The 18161-nt window shown below is 47.0% G+C and overlaps 1 protein-coding gene across 3 annotated transcripts in view; it reads right to left on the minus strand.

Moving 5' to 3' along the window:
- Nucleotides 1-18161, minus strand: part of LOC115073318 (discoidin, CUB and LCCL domain-containing protein 1-like) — a 64076-nt gene that overhangs the window by 18435 nt on the left and 27480 nt on the right. The window contains exons 3-8 of one of the 3 annotated variants that reach the window (XM_029571637.1): nucleotides 14376-14513; nucleotides 10366-10417; nucleotides 8645-8717; nucleotides 7082-7215; nucleotides 5957-5994; nucleotides 3980-4180 (exon numbers count right to left, since the gene is read on the minus strand). In XM_029571637.1, the coding sequence (XP_029427497.1) occupies nucleotides 3980-4180; nucleotides 5957-5994; nucleotides 7082-7215; nucleotides 8645-8717; nucleotides 10366-10417; nucleotides 14376-14513 (636 nt within the window). Of the gene's footprint in view, nucleotides 1-3979; nucleotides 4181-5956; nucleotides 5995-7081; nucleotides 7216-8634; nucleotides 8718-10365; nucleotides 10418-14375; nucleotides 14514-18161 lie in introns of all 3 variants that reach the window. The other 2 variants (XM_029571639.1, XM_029571638.1) reach the window with 2 other exon arrangements.

An 18161-nucleotide genomic window follows, 5' to 3' on the forward strand; every position in this document is an offset into this window, starting at 1 on the left:
GGTAGCTGGGAGCAGTTTGATCTGTAACCCCTCTCTCCCCACCACGGGCAGTCTGCACCCAGGCATAGATAACAAAGGCAACTGCCTCGGCTACCATAGTTTGAAGATGCTAAATATCCAGGCCAAAGAGGAGCCTGCGTCTGCTTGCTTTAGGGCCATGTGCTGGCACAGGTTCAAAGAGGCACTGCCGTGACCCTCTGCCTACAGGCACCTACATTTTTAATGCGTGCACCAGGCATGCGCTACCAGACAAAACCCATGAGCTCCGCTCTCTGCCTGCATTCCTGTCAGCCTCCAGTCACTCGCCTCACAATCCCTTCATTTTTCTGTTCCCAGCTGGGCAGCACATTCTGTACCCATGACACACAGGGGGCTGACCTTTATGGATCTTGACCCCCCCCCCCCGCCAACCCCAGGACACGCTCCCACATCTAAGATGTTCATTCGGTTAGGACTAGGAGGTGACTGGGCTTCATAAGTGCAGGGGAGGGAGGGCTGTGACGCGTCCCAGCCACCCTCCTACAAACTGCAATAAACAGGCAGTAACGCAATTTTAACGTGTCAAAGGTAAATATTTTCATATCACTACAATGTATAGGATCCAGTTATCATCTCTCTCATTCAGTGACTTCTTGAGTGCCAAATGTCCGGTGGAGAGATGTGATGAACCATCCTGTGTATTAAAACTGCATTGTGTATGAGAACATAAGAACATAAGAAAATGCCATACTGGGTCAGACCAAGGGTCCATCAAGCCCAGCATCCTGTTTCCAACAGAGGCCAATCCAGGCCATAAGAACCTGGCAAGTACCCAAAAACTAAGTCTATTCCAGGACTGATTGTCTCAGAGGAGGGTCCCCACCGAAGAAAACTACTAGAGATGTGCTGTCACTTCACCTCTGCCATGCCACAATCTCAGACAACACTAAAGCACAATGTCCCACCTCCCGTTGTTTTCCCTGTGATACGAGCGCACAGGCAGACAGGCGGATGGACACCATCTCCCCATAAAGGCGTTTTTGCTACACTTCATGCAAGAACACCTACAAATGGCACAAAAACAACTTCATTTGTGTTTTGCTTTGGGTCGTTTCTAATCTGAAACACAAAACACATCACAAAATTTTGTTTTGTCTTTTTTTTAAAGTAGCACTGAATTAAAAAAATGAAATATAAACAATGTAAGAAAAAAAAAAAAACTTTAAAAGAAGAGAAGAAATGAAAACATTTTCACTGCATGCCCCTAAAAACCAATCCCAAGAGAAATCTACCAGAGACCTGCAAAAAATAAAAGTGACTCCTCAGATATCCATGTCAACAAAAGCCAGAAAGCTATCCAGTGATAGCCTTGCCCTGGACAGGACCCCACCAAGCACAAAGCCTGGCATCTTCCATGGGCGATGATGGCACTGTGTTTGCCAGCTGATACTTTCAGGATTCCTCCTGTTTAAGAGCGGTAAAGGGAAATCAGGAATTTAAGGTGATGGTAGTGATAGATATGGGAGCAGTGGCACGGATTTAAATTAAACAAGCGTTGCAAGAAATCAAGCCTTCTGATTTATCAGACAGCATCATGTGACCAAACACCAACCTCCTGTGATGCACAATGATCAATGCAACATGACCAACAGTATTGACCAATGGTAGCTAAGCTTTAACAGTGGCCAATGACATCACAATATGCTTTTGCCTCACAAAGAATGGATGAACAGAACAGCAAAAAAAAAGTCCTCCTTTTAAATTTTAGAAGGAAAAAAAAAATGGACAAACTGTTTTCACTTTTGAACCCATAATTTTTTTCTTCATGTTCCATTGGTCACTGTGCATTATAGTCACATGATGCTGTCTGGCAAATCACAAGGCTTGATTTTCTCGACGCTTGTTTTATTCGAATCCATGCCATAGCTCCCGTATCTACCATTACTATTCCCTGAGGGATTTAAAATCCTGCAGGTCTGACGACCTTTGACCTAGCCAGCTAACTTTATCTAGCTAAAGAGTTAGCTGGATAAGTCAGGGGTGGTCTGGGGCGGAGCTAGATATCACTAATTTTTTACATTATCAGGCTAACTTTAGGACTGTCAAAGACCACTTATAAAGTTGGATGAATAAACTTATCCGGCTGACGTTTACATAGCCGGGCACATTCAGGGGCGCACCCGCGCTTCTGAATATTCTAGCTAAGTTGATCAGATAAATTTATCAGACTAACTTTGCTGGTCCACTCTAGTGACTGAAAATTGACCCCTTTGAGGCCAATATTCAGAAAAGCAGCAAACTGATAACTTATCTGGCTAAAGTTAGCTGGATATTTAGAGATATTCAGTGGACTAAAAAATTTATCCGGACAGCGAGAGGAATTATTTAAACCACAGATTTATCCAGCAACATCCCAAACCTAGCTTGGCAAACCCTTTTGAAAGTGGACCTCGACATGTTTTCCTTTTTCCCAGGATACTAAATCAAGTGCAGCAAGCCCTCCAGTGGCGTATTAAGATATTTTCCATCTGAACAGCGCTGCATCTTCTTGTTGACAAGAAAGCATACAATTCACCTCAATGCTTTCCAGTACATATAGGGAAGGTAATTTTTACAATGCATTTTCACAGGAAACACAGTGTTTTACCAGCAGGACATGGGCTTTTTTATAATTGCCTGCCTGATATGTTGGTAAATGTCTGCATGTATGTCCTGTTCACACATACATTTACCTGCATTCCTGAGGACAAGGGTGGAGGGGTTCACACATACACAGCATACATGTACATTTTCACGGGAAATGCGTGTGGGCATTTTAGCAGGTGTAGCTGTGTGTAGATAGATTTGGTTTTCAAAGAGGACTTACACATATATTGGCCAGCTAACCTATGCTCAATGTTAGAAAATTATCCCCATAAAGCACACCACAAGCAATTCACCAGGTCTGACTGCTCTGACACTGCTAGTCCCGCCTAAGCATTCAGATGAGACATGTTAAGAAAAATTACAGCAAAGCCAACAGTCTATTAAAAGCACACTCATTAACGTTTGACAGCCAGAGATTTATGGAGATGTAAATTAGCTATATATTTTGAATATGTGGTTTTACAGCGTGACTTCAGTCTCTGGGTACCCAACCAAAGTCAGCTGTGTGAAACAATGGAAGACTGTGAGGGGAAACCTGTTCTGCAAGGGAGAGGTTAATACAGGAGGAGCACAGCCCCTAAGCAGCCCGAGGATTCTGGAGTGGGGACAGCAAGGCATGAGAGAGTGTGTGTGTGTGTGTGGGGGGGGGGGGGGGGGGGGCGTGCATTCACGCAGTGCTCCTTCATGAACTTGCACTGCAGGCCAGCCCACACGTGGGAGCCCAGGCGGATGAAAGGGGAGGACGGCAGCAGCCCGCGGGGACATTTGATTAGGGAAATTCCAACAGGCAACGCCAGGATTTGGCATCTGTTTCCTGGGGTTCGGCTGCAGGAATGCTGGTGGAGGATCCTTCTGCCAGCATGCACAGCACAGGGAAGAAAAAAGCCCGACCCTGAACTAGGAGAGGACACGAGTGAAAGAAAGCAGGAACTAGAGGAGTCATGGTAGAGTGCAGAGGGGCAGGGGGAGAGGGCAGTAGGCGTGTGAGTGTGTGTGTGAGGAAAGCTTGTGCTGCTGTTACCTGTGCTGCACCTGTTCTGGGGTGGGGCAGGTGTGCAGTGCTGCCGCCTGTATTGTACTGCTCTCTGAGTTAATGGACGTCACCAGTCACTAACCTCTCAAATATTCAGACTCCAAATCTTCACATGTAGCTGGCGCAAGAGACTCGAGAGGTGAGTGGCAGAGTGACAGCATTACAGCTCACAGTTTTCTCACCTGGGATTCTTTGTCCTATGTCTAACACATACCACGGCCTTTCCAGCCCCCGAGAAGAAATGGAAATCTGGAAAGACGTGCATGCAGGATGCTAAACCCTCTCCTCTCAGAAAGGAGAAAAGCTCTGATACTTACTGACCTGTGATGTTCTTCCGGCTTCCCAGGTCAATTTCCAGCCATTCAGCCACACGGCCGTGCCCGGCTACCCAAGAGCTGGGTGCCGTTTCCGCGACGAAGCTTGCTCTCTCTGGAGACCAGGTCACGTGCTGCCCTATGGGGTCAACACCCTGCCAGGACGAAGAAGCGTTGAAGTGGGCAACATCGAGGAGGTCACTGCAGACTGAAGGACAGGAGCAAAGGAAGAACCTGATCACAGCCCGAGTAGGCAGAGGGGTTTTTACTTTCTGAGAACTGGGGGGGGGGGGGGGGGGGAGGCAAGGCTGGCCTTGCCATTTTTGTGGGAAGGGGGCCATTAGGAGCGGCTCTGCCTTGATGTCTCTATTGGTGTAATATTTAAAGGGATCTTAGTTTCCAGTTTTTTTATTTTATTTTTCATGGGAATTTCAATGCTAAAGCCCAAAATGACTTTTCCACCGATTTTTCTCCTGTTTGTTATAACAAAGTCATTTTTCCATCGTTTGTTTTTTTTTTCGTTATAACTTTGAAATTCCCAGGAAAAATATAATCCAAACGGAAAATGAAGGTCCCTAAATACTTGCAATGTTGTTTTTCCATAGGTACAAACTTAGGCCCTTACTTACACCGCATTTTTCTCAGACACAGAGTGGGAGAAAAGCCTTAATAAATCAGGCCTTTATATTGTAAGCCCTTTGGGACAGGGACATACCTTCAGTACCTGATGCAATCCACTTTGAAGTGTCACGCAAGGCAGAACATAAATTAAAGCAAATATTATTAATATTTGTAGGTAGGGTTGTTACTGTTTCGAGTCTGTCAGTTTGCGAAAGGTTCTGCGTACATTTTTGGTAGGGTTTTGAATTAGTGCACAATGTCCCTGGTAGTGGAGGAAGTTTGTGTAGCTCTTACTGAGCCGTCACCAGATTCTGATTATTATTTTTCCATGGTAAGTGGCAAAGGGAAATATGCTTTTTCTGCTCTGTACCCTTTGTTGCTGGGGGGGGGAGATGAGATGAGAGAGAAAGAGAAACTGCTGGGGATGTTAACCCTGCCAAAAAAAAAAAAATTGGTTCTGGACTAAGTCACTGTTGGTAATTAAACAATATTGTTATGGGGGTTAAAATAGGATGCTAAAGTTTACATTAATAACTCATTTCCCTCGCTGCATGGTGCGCTGGTATAATTTCTCACACATGCCAGTCTTCTCCTCCCAACTGGCTTGCGACACTGGAGGACCAGAGTGGCCAACCCCGCATTTAAATCTTGGCGCACCACTTCAGAAAGGTTTCCTACCCCTGGCGTAGAAAATGCTCGTGAGTTTGCTGGATGCTGTTTAAGTAATGTGGCCCAAGGGGCATATGCCAGGGAACATGAGATAAGGCAGGAAGTTTCCTGTTCAGGGCAGCTGAAACCCCACTGTACTGCCTTCTGCACTGTAGGGACATTTAACGTCGCCTACTCGAAGCATCTGAACCCTTCAAAACAGGAACTGGAACACCCTATTCCCATTACATTTCCCTGACAGATGGTCAAAGATGGCTCTCCTCAAACTTTGAAAGGGCTCTAGACCAATGATGGTGAGCTCCCGTCCTCGAGTGCCACAAACAGGCCAGGTTTTCAGGATATCCACAATGAATATGCATGAGATCGATCTGCATACAATGGAGGCAGCACCTGCAAATCTCTCTCATGCATATTCATTGTGGATATCCTGAAAACTTGACCTGTTTGTGGCACACGAGGACCGGAGTTCACCATCTCTGCCCTAGACCCTTGTAGGGTGAAGTCTCTCACTCTGTCCGGTCTTAGGATGCTGTGCTTGCTCCCTCTCCTCTAGCAAAAGCACGAGGGTGCTCCATCTGCTCCGCTGCACAACACCCGGGGCCAGTATTTATGGACCCTGATTATTTTGGTTTGTTTGAGATATTCTACAGGGCGTTTTCTAGCTTGTGACATGTTAGCAAGCCAAACAGCTCACCTCTGTGGAACACCAGGCGTTTTTCAGATAAAGATCCCCTGTATTTTGAAAAAAAAAAAAAAAAAGTATAGGATATTACATGTAATGAGCAGGCACTGGTTCTGTACCACACTTTCCATGCAATTTGTATCCGCAAACCCGGATGGTAAGCCCTGTGAGGCAGAGACCTATAAACTTCTGCAGCTGTTTGTTACTTGGGCTGCAAAACTCACGCCTTGCTCTGCGTGTCAGTTCTCCCTACAGAAAAGCAATCTGCCTATCTATTACCACTGATACTATTAATAAGTAGCTATCAAAAAAAATACTATTACTATTAAACCAAACGCCGATCCTGATACTAAGTATTTCTGGGCTCCGGCTAAGTTATGCAGCTGAATAACCTTTGTAGTCATGCCACTGAATATCTGCGCACAAATTGCTACTTAGACGGTTAAGTTTAATCCAGCTAAATCAGGCCAGCTCTATGGCTAGTCTAACCTGGTGCTACTTGTCCGGTTAAGTTAACCAGATAAATAGCACCAACTTGATCCGCCTACCGCCCGTCACTTTTTATGCAGCTAAAAGATAGTTGGATAAGTGGCTTATCCAGATATCTAGCGGATAATCAGCAGACCGCTAGAAAGCCGAATAAGTCCTATTTATCCAGCTATCGAGTGCTGAACATGCTTTGAATGCACCACCCAATATTACTTTGAATGCACAGGGAAATGCTAGTTTGACATTGCGCCTTCTGCTCATAGGCTCTCAGGCCCAATGCCAGATTCACTACTTCATTTTATTTCTTAAAAGACCGTGCTGATCTTATTTCTAGTTTTCATGTTGCAAAACCCCCCCCCCCCCAAAAAAAAAAACAACCCCGTGAAGTTTGCAGCTTTAAATATCAAGCCCAACAAGGACTGTCAGTCTGTATTCTGATTAATAGAATTTGGTAGAGTGATTCGTCCAAGTAAGGTGTAAGGAGCAGCAGAGCAGGGCAGCTAGGACTCCAGTAACTGCAGTATGGCTACTTGATGTGATTTTTTTGGAACACAGATCCCAGCTAATGGGGCTTACAGGGGGCCACCTCTGGCTCAGAAGTCTGATGCTGCTCCCAGCAGGGGTCATGAAGCCATGAGAATAGCTTACGTTTTTGATTGGAGTCCATTGGCCCAGGCAGGTTCGTAGAGGGTGATGCCTTTTTCCTGGGATAGTGTGACCTGCCCTCCGACCTCGTCCGATATCACGCCAGCGTGGACGGCTGCTTTGCAAATGACAGAGGTCTGTGGAGTGGAAAGATGAGCCACAAAAAAAAAAAGAGAAAAAAATAAATCGTGGTTTAATGCAGAGGGCACATTAAACAAACAGAGCCAGGCATTAGGTAATTGGACAAGCATTCATCTGTGCCACGCACCACTTGGCCACCAGCAGGCAGATTCCTAAACCAAGCAGCCCTGCCAGGTGTAGACAGGGTCCTAGTCTGGTTACTTTATTTATCTAACATGCTTATATTCTGCCTCTATTGGAACTGCCGAGCTAAGTGGATTACATAGCGAACATAAACACAAAATCAACAGACAACATTCAGACTTGGAGGCAGATTAAGATCCTGCTTCCCACTCCTCTCAATCCAGACAGAATTTTCCACCAAGCTCCAGCACAGTCAATCAGGGTGGCCATAATGGGGCTTAGGCGTACATGGAGATCCGAGTGGCTGGCACATCCTGCTCGGAGCAGCAAACAAAGGGTTTCTCCAGGTCATGGGTAGTCACGAAGGTCTCTCGGCAGGGGAGCACAGGCAGAATAGCCAAAACATGCAATGCAGCTATCCAGAAACCTCGACCCTTTTAGGGCCTTGATGGCTGGATGTGAATAATGCTGAAAGTCTAGGTTGTAACACAAGATGGGGAATAACCAACTCATCCCTTTGAGAGCAATGGATAGGTCTAGTTTGCCAGACAACTAAACTATGCAGATTAAGCTGCTTCTTGGACCAAAAGTATACAGAGGTACAGCTGGTGAATATTCATTGTGGATATCCTGGAAACCAGGCTAGCTTGCAGCCCTTGGGGACTGGCATTGCCTGCTTCTGCTGTAGGGAAATCCTACAATTAGCTCAGCTCTGGTAGCAGGTAACAGCAGGGCATTCATCTGATGGAGAGGGCTTAGGAACTGAATTAAAGCCTGGGCCTTTTAAAAATCAAAGATGACGACAATGCCTAGATTGGCCTACTAGTGGAGGCCAGCACAGTAACAGTATTTAAATGTTCTTAGGACAGATACAGAGGGCAGTGGTAGGAAATGAATAAAAGACATGGCAGGGGAACTGGTATGTAACCAGAGAGGTAGACAAATGAGCTGACTGGATGGACCGACTAGTCCTTAATGTGCCGTCATCTGCAATATTACTATGATGTTCCAGGTGGTGAATGCAGATAACCAGCATTTCAGCCCTCTACTTTATTTGGCTCACTCACAAAGGACTGGTCTCTCTTCAAGGGCAAGTTGTAAGTCATTCAGCATTGGTCTTGAGAAGAGGCTGAAGTGAGGGGAAATGGACAGGAAAGTCAATTGTTAAGCAAATGCCTGCCTTGGCCATTCACTCTCTCCTGCAGGACTGCCCTCTTCCCCCGTCATATTCCATGCAAAGCGTGCTGAGCTGCACGTGACACTCTCTCGCAACCAATCAAAGGGACAGAAACCTGCACTAACGTCTCTGTATCCTTGGGCTGCTCCTCCCCAAATGTCACCGTCAACATCCTTGCAGCCAGCAGGGCAGAAAACACTGAAACACATGCCAGGAGAAAAACACATTATTTCAGCCTCCTCTCACTGCAAAGCATCCTAGCTTTACGGCCCCAGCACAGGGCTTCTCAGTAACGGAGCCCGAGGTTTGCAGAACCACCCCAGTACTTGTTTTGTCTGCGTGTCTTGGCTAGAATGGAAGCTTGCTGGAGTCAGGCCTGGGTTAGACACACTGGGGGCCTGGGGCAGAGATTAAGGAGTGGGCCCGGCCAGTGCCAGGCACCCTAAAGCTCTGCATCAAGAGGGAACCCCTTGCGGTGCTGGGATACCAGGCCATTGCCCTGCTTGCTCCCCCCCAGGCCCTGCATAGATGAGCATACATCTTGTAGTGCTATATAAATAAGTGAATTAGTTGTAGCAGTAGTATGCAGATTGACCCTGTTCTTGGACCAATTATATGCAAACAAAACTGATGAATATTCAATGGAGACATCTTAAATACCAGCTTGCTTGCAGTCCCCGATGACTGGAGTTGAGAACCCCCTGGTTTAATCTACAGCCCCTTTAGCTCTTCTGGCTCTCAATTTTTGATTCATTTTTTTCCCTTCTGACTCCATGCTCTTTTCCTTACCCCCCTTCCTTCCTCCCTCCCTCTATTGCCCATCCATCACAGTGTCAGACTCTGGTAGGGGGCTGCATACCACGACCCGCTTCAAAAGTCAGTCTGTGCGACAAGTTGGAGTTGGATCCTGAAATCAAACCCCAATCTCCCCCCCTAGCGCAGTTTGGGATCTCCCTCTACATTCCCTCGCTCTCACCTGCCCACTCCATACCTCATCCACCTCCCTTCAGCAGGCTGGAACAGAAAGATCTGAGTGAAGGCACAGAGCAGATAACCGGGGTGGGGGATGGGGGGAGAAAGCCCTTCCAGGAGATTAGGGGCAGTGAAGGAAATGGCCCCCACGGCACAACACGGCGTTCTTGAGGGTGCAGCGCCCAGCGTCGCGCAGGGGAATGGCAGGAGGCTGAACTATGGAGCTCTGAGGGCAGGCAGCGGTGGCGAAGAGAAGGATCCAGAGAGGATCTGCAAGAAGGAAGAGCAACACGCGGAAAGTATGCATGCTGACAGATCGTGCGAGCAGCAGGACTTCAGACCAAAAGGATAGGACACGCACAGCAAAGCGGAGGGGAGCGTCCCCTGGAGCAGCACTCGCGCGGCAGAGGTTTGAAATGAGGAGGCGGTGGAATCGACACGTCTCAAAAAGGTTCAGGTTATGGTGAGGCATGAAGAAAAAGAAATACCGGATTCAAATATTGCCCCCGAAATTGAGACAGGAGGATGATGGACAGATTAAAAAAAAAGGAGGAGAAGGGGTGAGAGAAGAAAAGCATAAAAAAAAAAAAACAACTTTCAAGCTTTCTGTCGTTATAAATCTCTTGCAGACCTACTTTTCTGTCTTCAGACCACCCTCACACCAACACCCAGCCTCTCACTTTGGACCCCAGCTCTGTTTATTCCTCCAAAGTACTTTGGCCTTATACAAATAGACATAAAACAACGAATAAGGCAGAATTTCCCTTGGAAGGTCTTCTCCACTGTTCTCCTCCTGCCCCCAACCAGCCTGCTCTCTTGAGAAGCCGTGTCTCGGAGATCTGGAAGTCCCATGTGCCACTGACCTTTCTCTTACCTTACTGCCTCACTTGAGTAATGGATGCCTTTAGCCGGACAGGACACCAAATCTACAGAAGGGATAAAATGAGAATGAACTAGTGCCAAGCATTAATTCAACCCTTTTCAACCATGTGCAAGGTAAGATGCAACCAAATCACAAGGCAGCCACCTGCAGAACTAGTTTCATGGTCATTAACAGGGTTTTTATTGCTTCTGCCCCCTTTATCCTTCTTCTAGCAAGACTAATTCTTGGCCCTGTACCTTTGTAGTATCCTTACAGGCCTTGGGTTGGAAGGGGAGGATCATAAGAATATAAGAACATAAGAATTGCTATGCTGGGTCAGACCAAAATTCATCAAGTCCTGCATGCTGTCTCCAACAGTGACCAATTCAGGTTGCAAGGACCTGGAAGATCCCGTAAAGTAGATTTGATTCCTGTTACTCACTCCTAGGGATAGTATTAGCTTCCATTAATCTACCAGGCTAATCATCTGTTATTGACTTTTCCTCTAGGAACTTGTCCAAACCTCCTGTAAACCCCACTATGCTAGTCGCCTTGGTCCTATCCTCTGGCAACAGATTCTACAGCTAAATCCTCAGTACTACTCCTGGGGCACCTCCGCAGCGGTTAAAATGTCTTCTCTGTTCTTAAGGCCCGGCATTATCGCCTCTGCAGCACAGTCATGAACTCACGTAATGCTGAGTCCCAGGAAGAACATAGGTTTGCTATGAATAATGCCCCTAAAAGAGATGACCCAGCAAACAGCTGCACTGCAGCATCCTCTAGCGATCCATCACCATACAATGTGCTACCTTCCCCTCACTACCACGGGTTATGGATGCATTCAGGTCACCGGGAGCAGGTCAAGCCAGTCCTGATCTTATTGCGTTGCATCTATGGACTTGGAATGCTGATTTCTCTAAGAAAATAAACAAGCCAAGTCAGAGACAGCTGGACGAAACCAGAAGTGACTCAACTTGTCCCCGGTGACTTGCATCCATCTGGGAACCCCTGGGTGCTGCCAGCTGTGGTTCTTTTCAGAAGCTCAGACCAGCCACATCTGCCAATTTTGATGCCCCCTGTACAAACCTCTGAGTCTGCTTTTGGCTCTGTTTCAGTCTGCCTGGTTCGTGTTTTAACCTAGAAGAGGAAATGACATGTGGAAATCTCGGCAGTCTGGCTTCCTGGCAGCCCACCCACTCACAGGATTCCTCACAGCCCACAAAGGGGTCCAGAGAAGAGGTGACTCATAAGAGTTTGTACTTCCAGCAGCATAGCAGTTATTGCTGGCAGCCTTCCCAAGAACAACCCCTAACCTTCTCCGGTCTGAATGTGGTAAGAGAAGACAAAGGATAACGCTTGGGCTGGGAAGCTATCAAAAGTAGACGCAGCCTAGAAAACATCAGAATCTGATTTCAGGCAACTCATTTGATCCCGGGGATGTGGCCAAGTGAGAAACGAAAGAGAAATGTCCATCTCCCAGCTGCAGCACAGCTGGAAGAGTGGATGCAACCATGGCGGGAAATGCTGATTCTGTAGCCTGGTCCCTTATTAGCAGGACCCTACTGCAAATAGGCGACTTGCAAGACTGCAGTGAGTGGAATTATACTGGGGACCAGTGGGGCTGGAGGTGAAAACAAGCCACTTCGTATCAGAAGGAGCTTTTCCAGAGAATTCTAGCAGGTTTAACAGAACATGTGGTCACGAGAGGTCAGAGAGAAAGCTCTAACTGAAAGAGCCTCCCATCAAAGCACCACTTCCCCCACCGACATGCCTTGTGTCTTTGGGCCAAGTCACTATCTCCTTTTGCCTCAATCACCCAGTAAAACTGTAAGCTCTTTGGGAGGGGGGGTTTATTGCACCTGAACATTGTGATAAGCCTTGTACCAGAGAGAGCTGTATTACAATGGAAGCCTTACACAAGAGACTGCATTATAAGAGACAGTCATATAGCAAAAATGTCCCAGTGCTCAGTAATTATACCCGGAGAGATTTACAGATGGGAGAAATTCATGGGAAGACAGAATGCGCAAGGCCCTTTTCTAAGCAGCTCGAATTCCAAATTCATTTCCTAGCTATTCACCAGATTAAAGCCATCTGCTTTCCAATGTTGTCCTTCTGCAAAGGCGAGGTGTATATGTGATTTTACTGAAGATCGGAGGAAGCGTCTCCAATACGCACTTCATGCCTGGGGCCTCCTCCGCCCTCCCTCTTTCCAAACACATCAAAAAAAAAAAAATATGCAAGGAAGCAGATGCTGCCAGCAATCCGTCAAGCTGAGCGAGGCAGGGGGCTGTTTCCATGGACCCTCATACCTACTCCCCTTCCTTCCTTGCCACTGATTGTAATAACGGTGATGAGTCTCAGCAGCACGCAGACCCTACTGAGGGCAGTGCCAGGATGAAGGCTGCCTTCTGGACGGTGAGCATCCTATATATATTGTTTCTATAGTCACCAAGAACCCCCACTGGGCCTCTCAAAACAAAAATGATGAGAAAGCATTCCAGAAGAAAATCCATTTCAGTCGTATCCGTGGTTGCTTTGTATTTTTTTGCAATTTTGGCAACATGCTGTGAATTTCTTCATCTCCCTACCCCCTTCTCTCCTCCCTTTCAGGTTTCAAGATATGAACGCACTTGGAAACAGCGATTCCAGCCTACTCGGAATAAAGCAACCCTGCTGGAATGTTTCGAGAACAGCAGCCAGGATCCCATGCCACCTCCTGGTTGGCATCGATTCCTTGATGAATCAACTGCTGCTGTCCACTTGGCTTCCAGCATGGCATGGCCATGGCAGAGCTGTGAAATGGGGGTGGGAATGCCGCTGGATCCTAGGAACGAATTACGCAATTGGATTAGTACACCCTAGATATACCTCAGATGCTGGCTGTTGTGACCTTTGATGATTTTTACCCAGTAGGCTAGTTAGGCTTAGCATTTTACCTCTAGGTTATTTCCATCATCTTTATATTGAGTCAAACTTGTAACTAACCTTTCAATGATGTTATCTAAAACTCACTGGTGATTTCGTTTCAGTTAACGAAATATACGGACAAAAGGGATGCATGGGGCATAGGGAGGACAATTACCAGAGTGATGTATGTGGGTAAATGTTTTAGTTGTGCTAATAGGCTGTCTGAAAATCACCCACCCTCACTGAGGCTGAAAGTTCATTTCACTGAGAGAAGGCGTTCCCAGGGTGGGCTTGGATCGGGGGAAGAAACATCCTCATGTCAATTTCATTTTCAGATCTTTATCTGTACTTTTCCAGCAAAAACTCTGCACCTGTGGAAGAAACAGGTGCAAACGACCATGCATATCTTGTATCCATGGTCAGCTTCGCAGCAAAGGTACATGAATGTACTTTAGCTTCGAAAAATTGGTGCAAAGCCCACAGATAAGAAGCGTGCATGTTCTCTGTCCCAACATGGACAGCTTGAATACTTGGCCTCATAATGTCCGCCTCTCCCACTCTATGGCGATAACTTCAAATGGAGATTATACAGAGCAGTGCCAAATGATATGAGGTATATGTATTGTTAAGAGGTGAACTGTGGCACCTGGGGAAGAAAAAGAAAATACCTGTCTCTCACTAAGGGTGCAGTCAGCATTCCAGTAATTCCATCTCTAAGCATCCTGGGAAATGGAGTCCTGCACTTTTTAGTGACAAAAAACCCCCCCCCAAAAACAACAAAACTACAACTCCCAGAATGCCCAAAGCTGGAAGTTTGCAAAAACAAGCCTGGTGAAAATGCCGCTGGAGTGCAGTGAATTAATCAGATCTGACCTGGGGAAGGCTTGCACTGGTGCTGGCTGGGCTGTGTCCACTCTGTAAATAAAAACATGCAGGACTTCTGTCTTCAGTCTTTCCTGCAAGACCACTCTGAAACCCAAGACCTTCGCTTGGGTCAGAATGTGGCCAGTGTTGCAGCTTCTTGCTCCACACTGACAAACCCCCCCTCCCCCTCCCAAGCATGCACTTCCCCTGAAGATAGACAGAAGTGCCTCCTGTATCTCTGCCTTTACCTGGATGATCACCGCCGGCATAAGAGAGCAGAAAGCCTCGGCCCGAGCGATGGATGGTACTGTTGAACAGGATCGTTGCAGCGCTGGAGTTAATGCTTAGAGTCCTATTTACCTGGTTCCAAGTTCCGCAGTAAGGCCCTGAGGAATGGAAGAAGGAAGGAAAAGTGAAGAACATGTTAAAAAAACATGGATGCAGGCAGTCTCTGTGGCCCTGGAACCCCACTCATTCTTTGCTCACTGCAGGCCAGCTCTGATGTTCAAGACACAACATGGATTACTGGCCGGCTGAGAGAAGGCGCTTACTTGACTGGACAACAGGATTTACACCCAAGGGGGTCTTGGACTGGTTTACCTTGAAGAGGGCTCCATGCTGCCCCTGGCACGGCAGGACACGTAGTCATGTTCCCTACGTCCCATTGCTCTTCTGTATCAGAGGCAGGGAGTGACAAAAACTTGGTTCCTGTGCGTTCCCGCTGGTTAGCAGAGGCAGGAACTCTGTTCTAGCTTATAATAGAAGGTCCTGTGGTTTCCTGCTGTATATTGGGGGCAAGGACTTGATTCTTGTGTTTTCCTATAATAAGGCTGCAGGTTCTGGGACAGGTTGCATAAATCTATGAAGTTAGCGGCCTCTTAAATAACTAGGTGTACGATTAATTTATTACATATATGTATAGTTTCTCCTTGGCAGCAATGGCTAGAAAACACTCCGGGGGTATCTTTAGCTGCGATGTATTACACTAATCCATCCTATTTTCTCTCCCGACAACACTAGGACTCTTGAGCCTTTCTTAGCAAATGAAAGCCAGCAGAATATCCCTGCTGGCTCTGCCCTGCAGGGCGCTCTTATCAGGTCCCCATCTCCCTACCTTTCTTGGGCTTCTCTAAAAGTCACAGCCAAGACCACTAACACAAACGGGCCAAGTCCGAGCCCTACACGCAGTTTCTGTATAATGCCACACTGAACCAGGAGACCCTGAGAAAGGCTCTTCATTTCCCTGTGCACAGACGGACTGTAAGCTTTCTGAGGCAGAGACACTATAACCATGAAAATCATCTTGTACACTGAGGGTGGCAGACAAATGTTATTACTGTGGAATTTCAGCCCCAGAAGCCCCCACTTGTTCCTAAATATGATGGAAGGTGAAGAGGAGGGGGAGAGGGAGGTGGGAGGCTGAGGGATAATGTGCCAGCAACTTAGCACCTCTGCATTATTTAGCAAACCCACCGGACCGCTCTCTCCATGCTACAGCCACCATGGCTCCTCAGTGCTCAGGTAGGTCAGAGTCAGACAGGGCAGCAAACCCTGAAGCATCTGATCATATATTGGCAGGGACGTGTTTAAATAAAGAAAAAAAAAACTGACAAGACTTGTTAGCATTTGTTATTTCCAACTGTTTTATGGCATCGGCAGCATAGGATCTACTTAGTGTTTGGGTAATTGCCAGGTTCTCGTGACCCGGCTTGGCCACTGTTGGAAACAGGATGCAATAAGGGGATCCAAACTGCCTGTGGCTGGAATATAATCTTCCACCTTCAGTCCAATGACCCAAAGCCAGCCCAGGTCAGTGAAGATGCTTACGGTGCTAGTTTGGTGCTGGTTCACCGTGGCCCAAGGCAAATGACTTGTTTCGTTTCCCGGTGAGCGGGTAACACGTCAGCAGGTGACCGGGAAGAGAAGTCAGTGCAGGAGCTCGTTTCCCAGGTCCAGTGGTCATTTTCAGACAGGTCACCAGCCTGGAACCTTTTTGAACTCGCTTCCATTTCCCACTGCAGCTGCACTGGAAGGCGAAGTTCACCGCTGGGGCTGGCCCTGCTACCATTTTCTTTTCAAATTACCACTGCCAGGCCTTAAGCAGCAGGGACATGCTGTAATTTAGAGGAATATAGGTAAGGGAGCCAGAACAGATCGAGTTTTTTCCTGCTGCTACTATTGCATTCCAGTATTTCAGCTCAGTCAGGAGCGGGACATTATAATCTCGACCGACCCCATCCATAAATCTAGCTGTTAGGCGCAAACACTCCACCATGCCAATTTGCCCAAGTTTCTGTTTGCAAAGGTTTCTCCCCCTAGAACTTGCAGGAAATTAAGTCCTTGGCCATAAAAAATAAGCAGTTTCAAAATTGTGCCAGCAAACCGACCTTCAGGCTTTTTTGCACAATTTTTTCTTTTTTGCTTTACCCTTGCTTGGTCCTTAAATCCGGCCCTGGGTCTATCGTCTCCACAAAGTATTTCTACTGCAAAAACGAATAGAGGAGAATACAGTAGCTACAGAAAAAGGTAGGTAACTCACTCAGCCCTACAGAATCTTAACAAGAGCATCAGCTGAGCAAGAATCTCTAAAAACCCTAGGAGGATTCTTTTTGCCGACCCTTCTCCGGGAGCTGCAAACCAGCTCTGTGTCCCGGGTGCATCTGGCAGGCAAACCAAAAGTGCGACAAACTCCCACAGCCTTCCCCGACTAACTTCTATTAGCAGCGTCTTAATTGCATCACATCGGAGGAAATGGAAGCGCTCATCAGGCTGGCGACATCGGGATCAGCGCTCCGGGTCTCCTCAGGGACAGCAAAGTAGGATGTTTTTCGTTTTTGGCCCTCCCAGAGTAGTTTTGCTTATCTGACATCTGCCACATTTATTAGTACTCGGTTTTCACATTGTGAAACAGGATGTGTAAACAGAGCATGCGGAGGCTGAGCCAATGCACAACTGCCACTGCCAAGCCCGTCAGGCATCTCGTCTGTATAAGTAGGCAGTGCTATAAATTATACTGATCACACAGACCCAGAGTCATTCTCCATCTAGGATGAATACGTAGTACTGCAAACAAAGCAGGGACAATGAGTCCCCAAAACACAGTTATAACACTCAAGCTTCAGGATGACTTAGCGTCCTACCAGGGGGCAACAGTTCTCTGGCTAGTGGAGATGTGTCAATGAAAGGCCCCCACACCTCACTCCCAATGTGCTCACCCCCCCCCCCCCCCATCCCTCTTCTGAGAGGGCTCCCGGGCCTCTTCAATCCATGGCCTCTCTGCTGGGACTGCCAACAAGGGGCGCCATTTAGTGATAAGTAGGAAGGTGGAATGGGAGCTGGATTCAGGTTACCAGTTCATTCCATGCAGGCCACCGGAGGGCTTTCAAGTGGTAAATGACATTTGATCACCGCCAACCTGATGCAGATTTGAATCTGTTACTTAAGAGGCAATGAGGGCTGTCCTGTATGAAATCTGAGACTCGGCAGACAAATCCCTGACCGAGAGCCATGAACAAGTCCAGTTTTCCTGGTAACCTACATACGCAAATTAACCAGACTCTTAGACCAATTGAATATGTAGGGCTACTGCCCTGAAAATCAGACCAGTCCACAACTTTCCAGGACTACGGTTGCCCACCCCGGCCAAAAAAACAAAACAAACAAAAACAGAAACAAAAATAATCAGATTACAATTCTGTTCCATTTCCAAAACATCATACTACATTTTTCCGATGCACTTGGCATAGGAAATACCCGCAGTAACGAGAAACAAAGACCCCTGGCATTTCAGTATCTTCTTCCTGCCCTTGGCCATCCCCTTGGAAGAGGGCAGCCCTGGCCAAACCTCTCCCCCTCCCCATCCTTTTTTGGAGAAGTGTAGCGCTATGTCCTACTGCTATGCAGGGCAGACAGCGTTTCAACTTGGGTAACTTGAGTGAAAGACGGTGAAGGCCCTCTTTAAAAAAAAAAGAGTAAAGTGTAAATGTCAGGATTGCTCTTCAGTGTATAAGAGGAACCTTCCATCCTACAGAAAA

Source organism: Rhinatrema bivittatum, chromosome 11 (genome assembly GCF_901001135.1).
Source record: "Rhinatrema bivittatum chromosome 11, aRhiBiv1.1, whole genome shotgun sequence".
NCBI lineage: Eukaryota > Metazoa > Chordata > Amphibia > Gymnophiona > Rhinatrematidae > Rhinatrema > Rhinatrema bivittatum.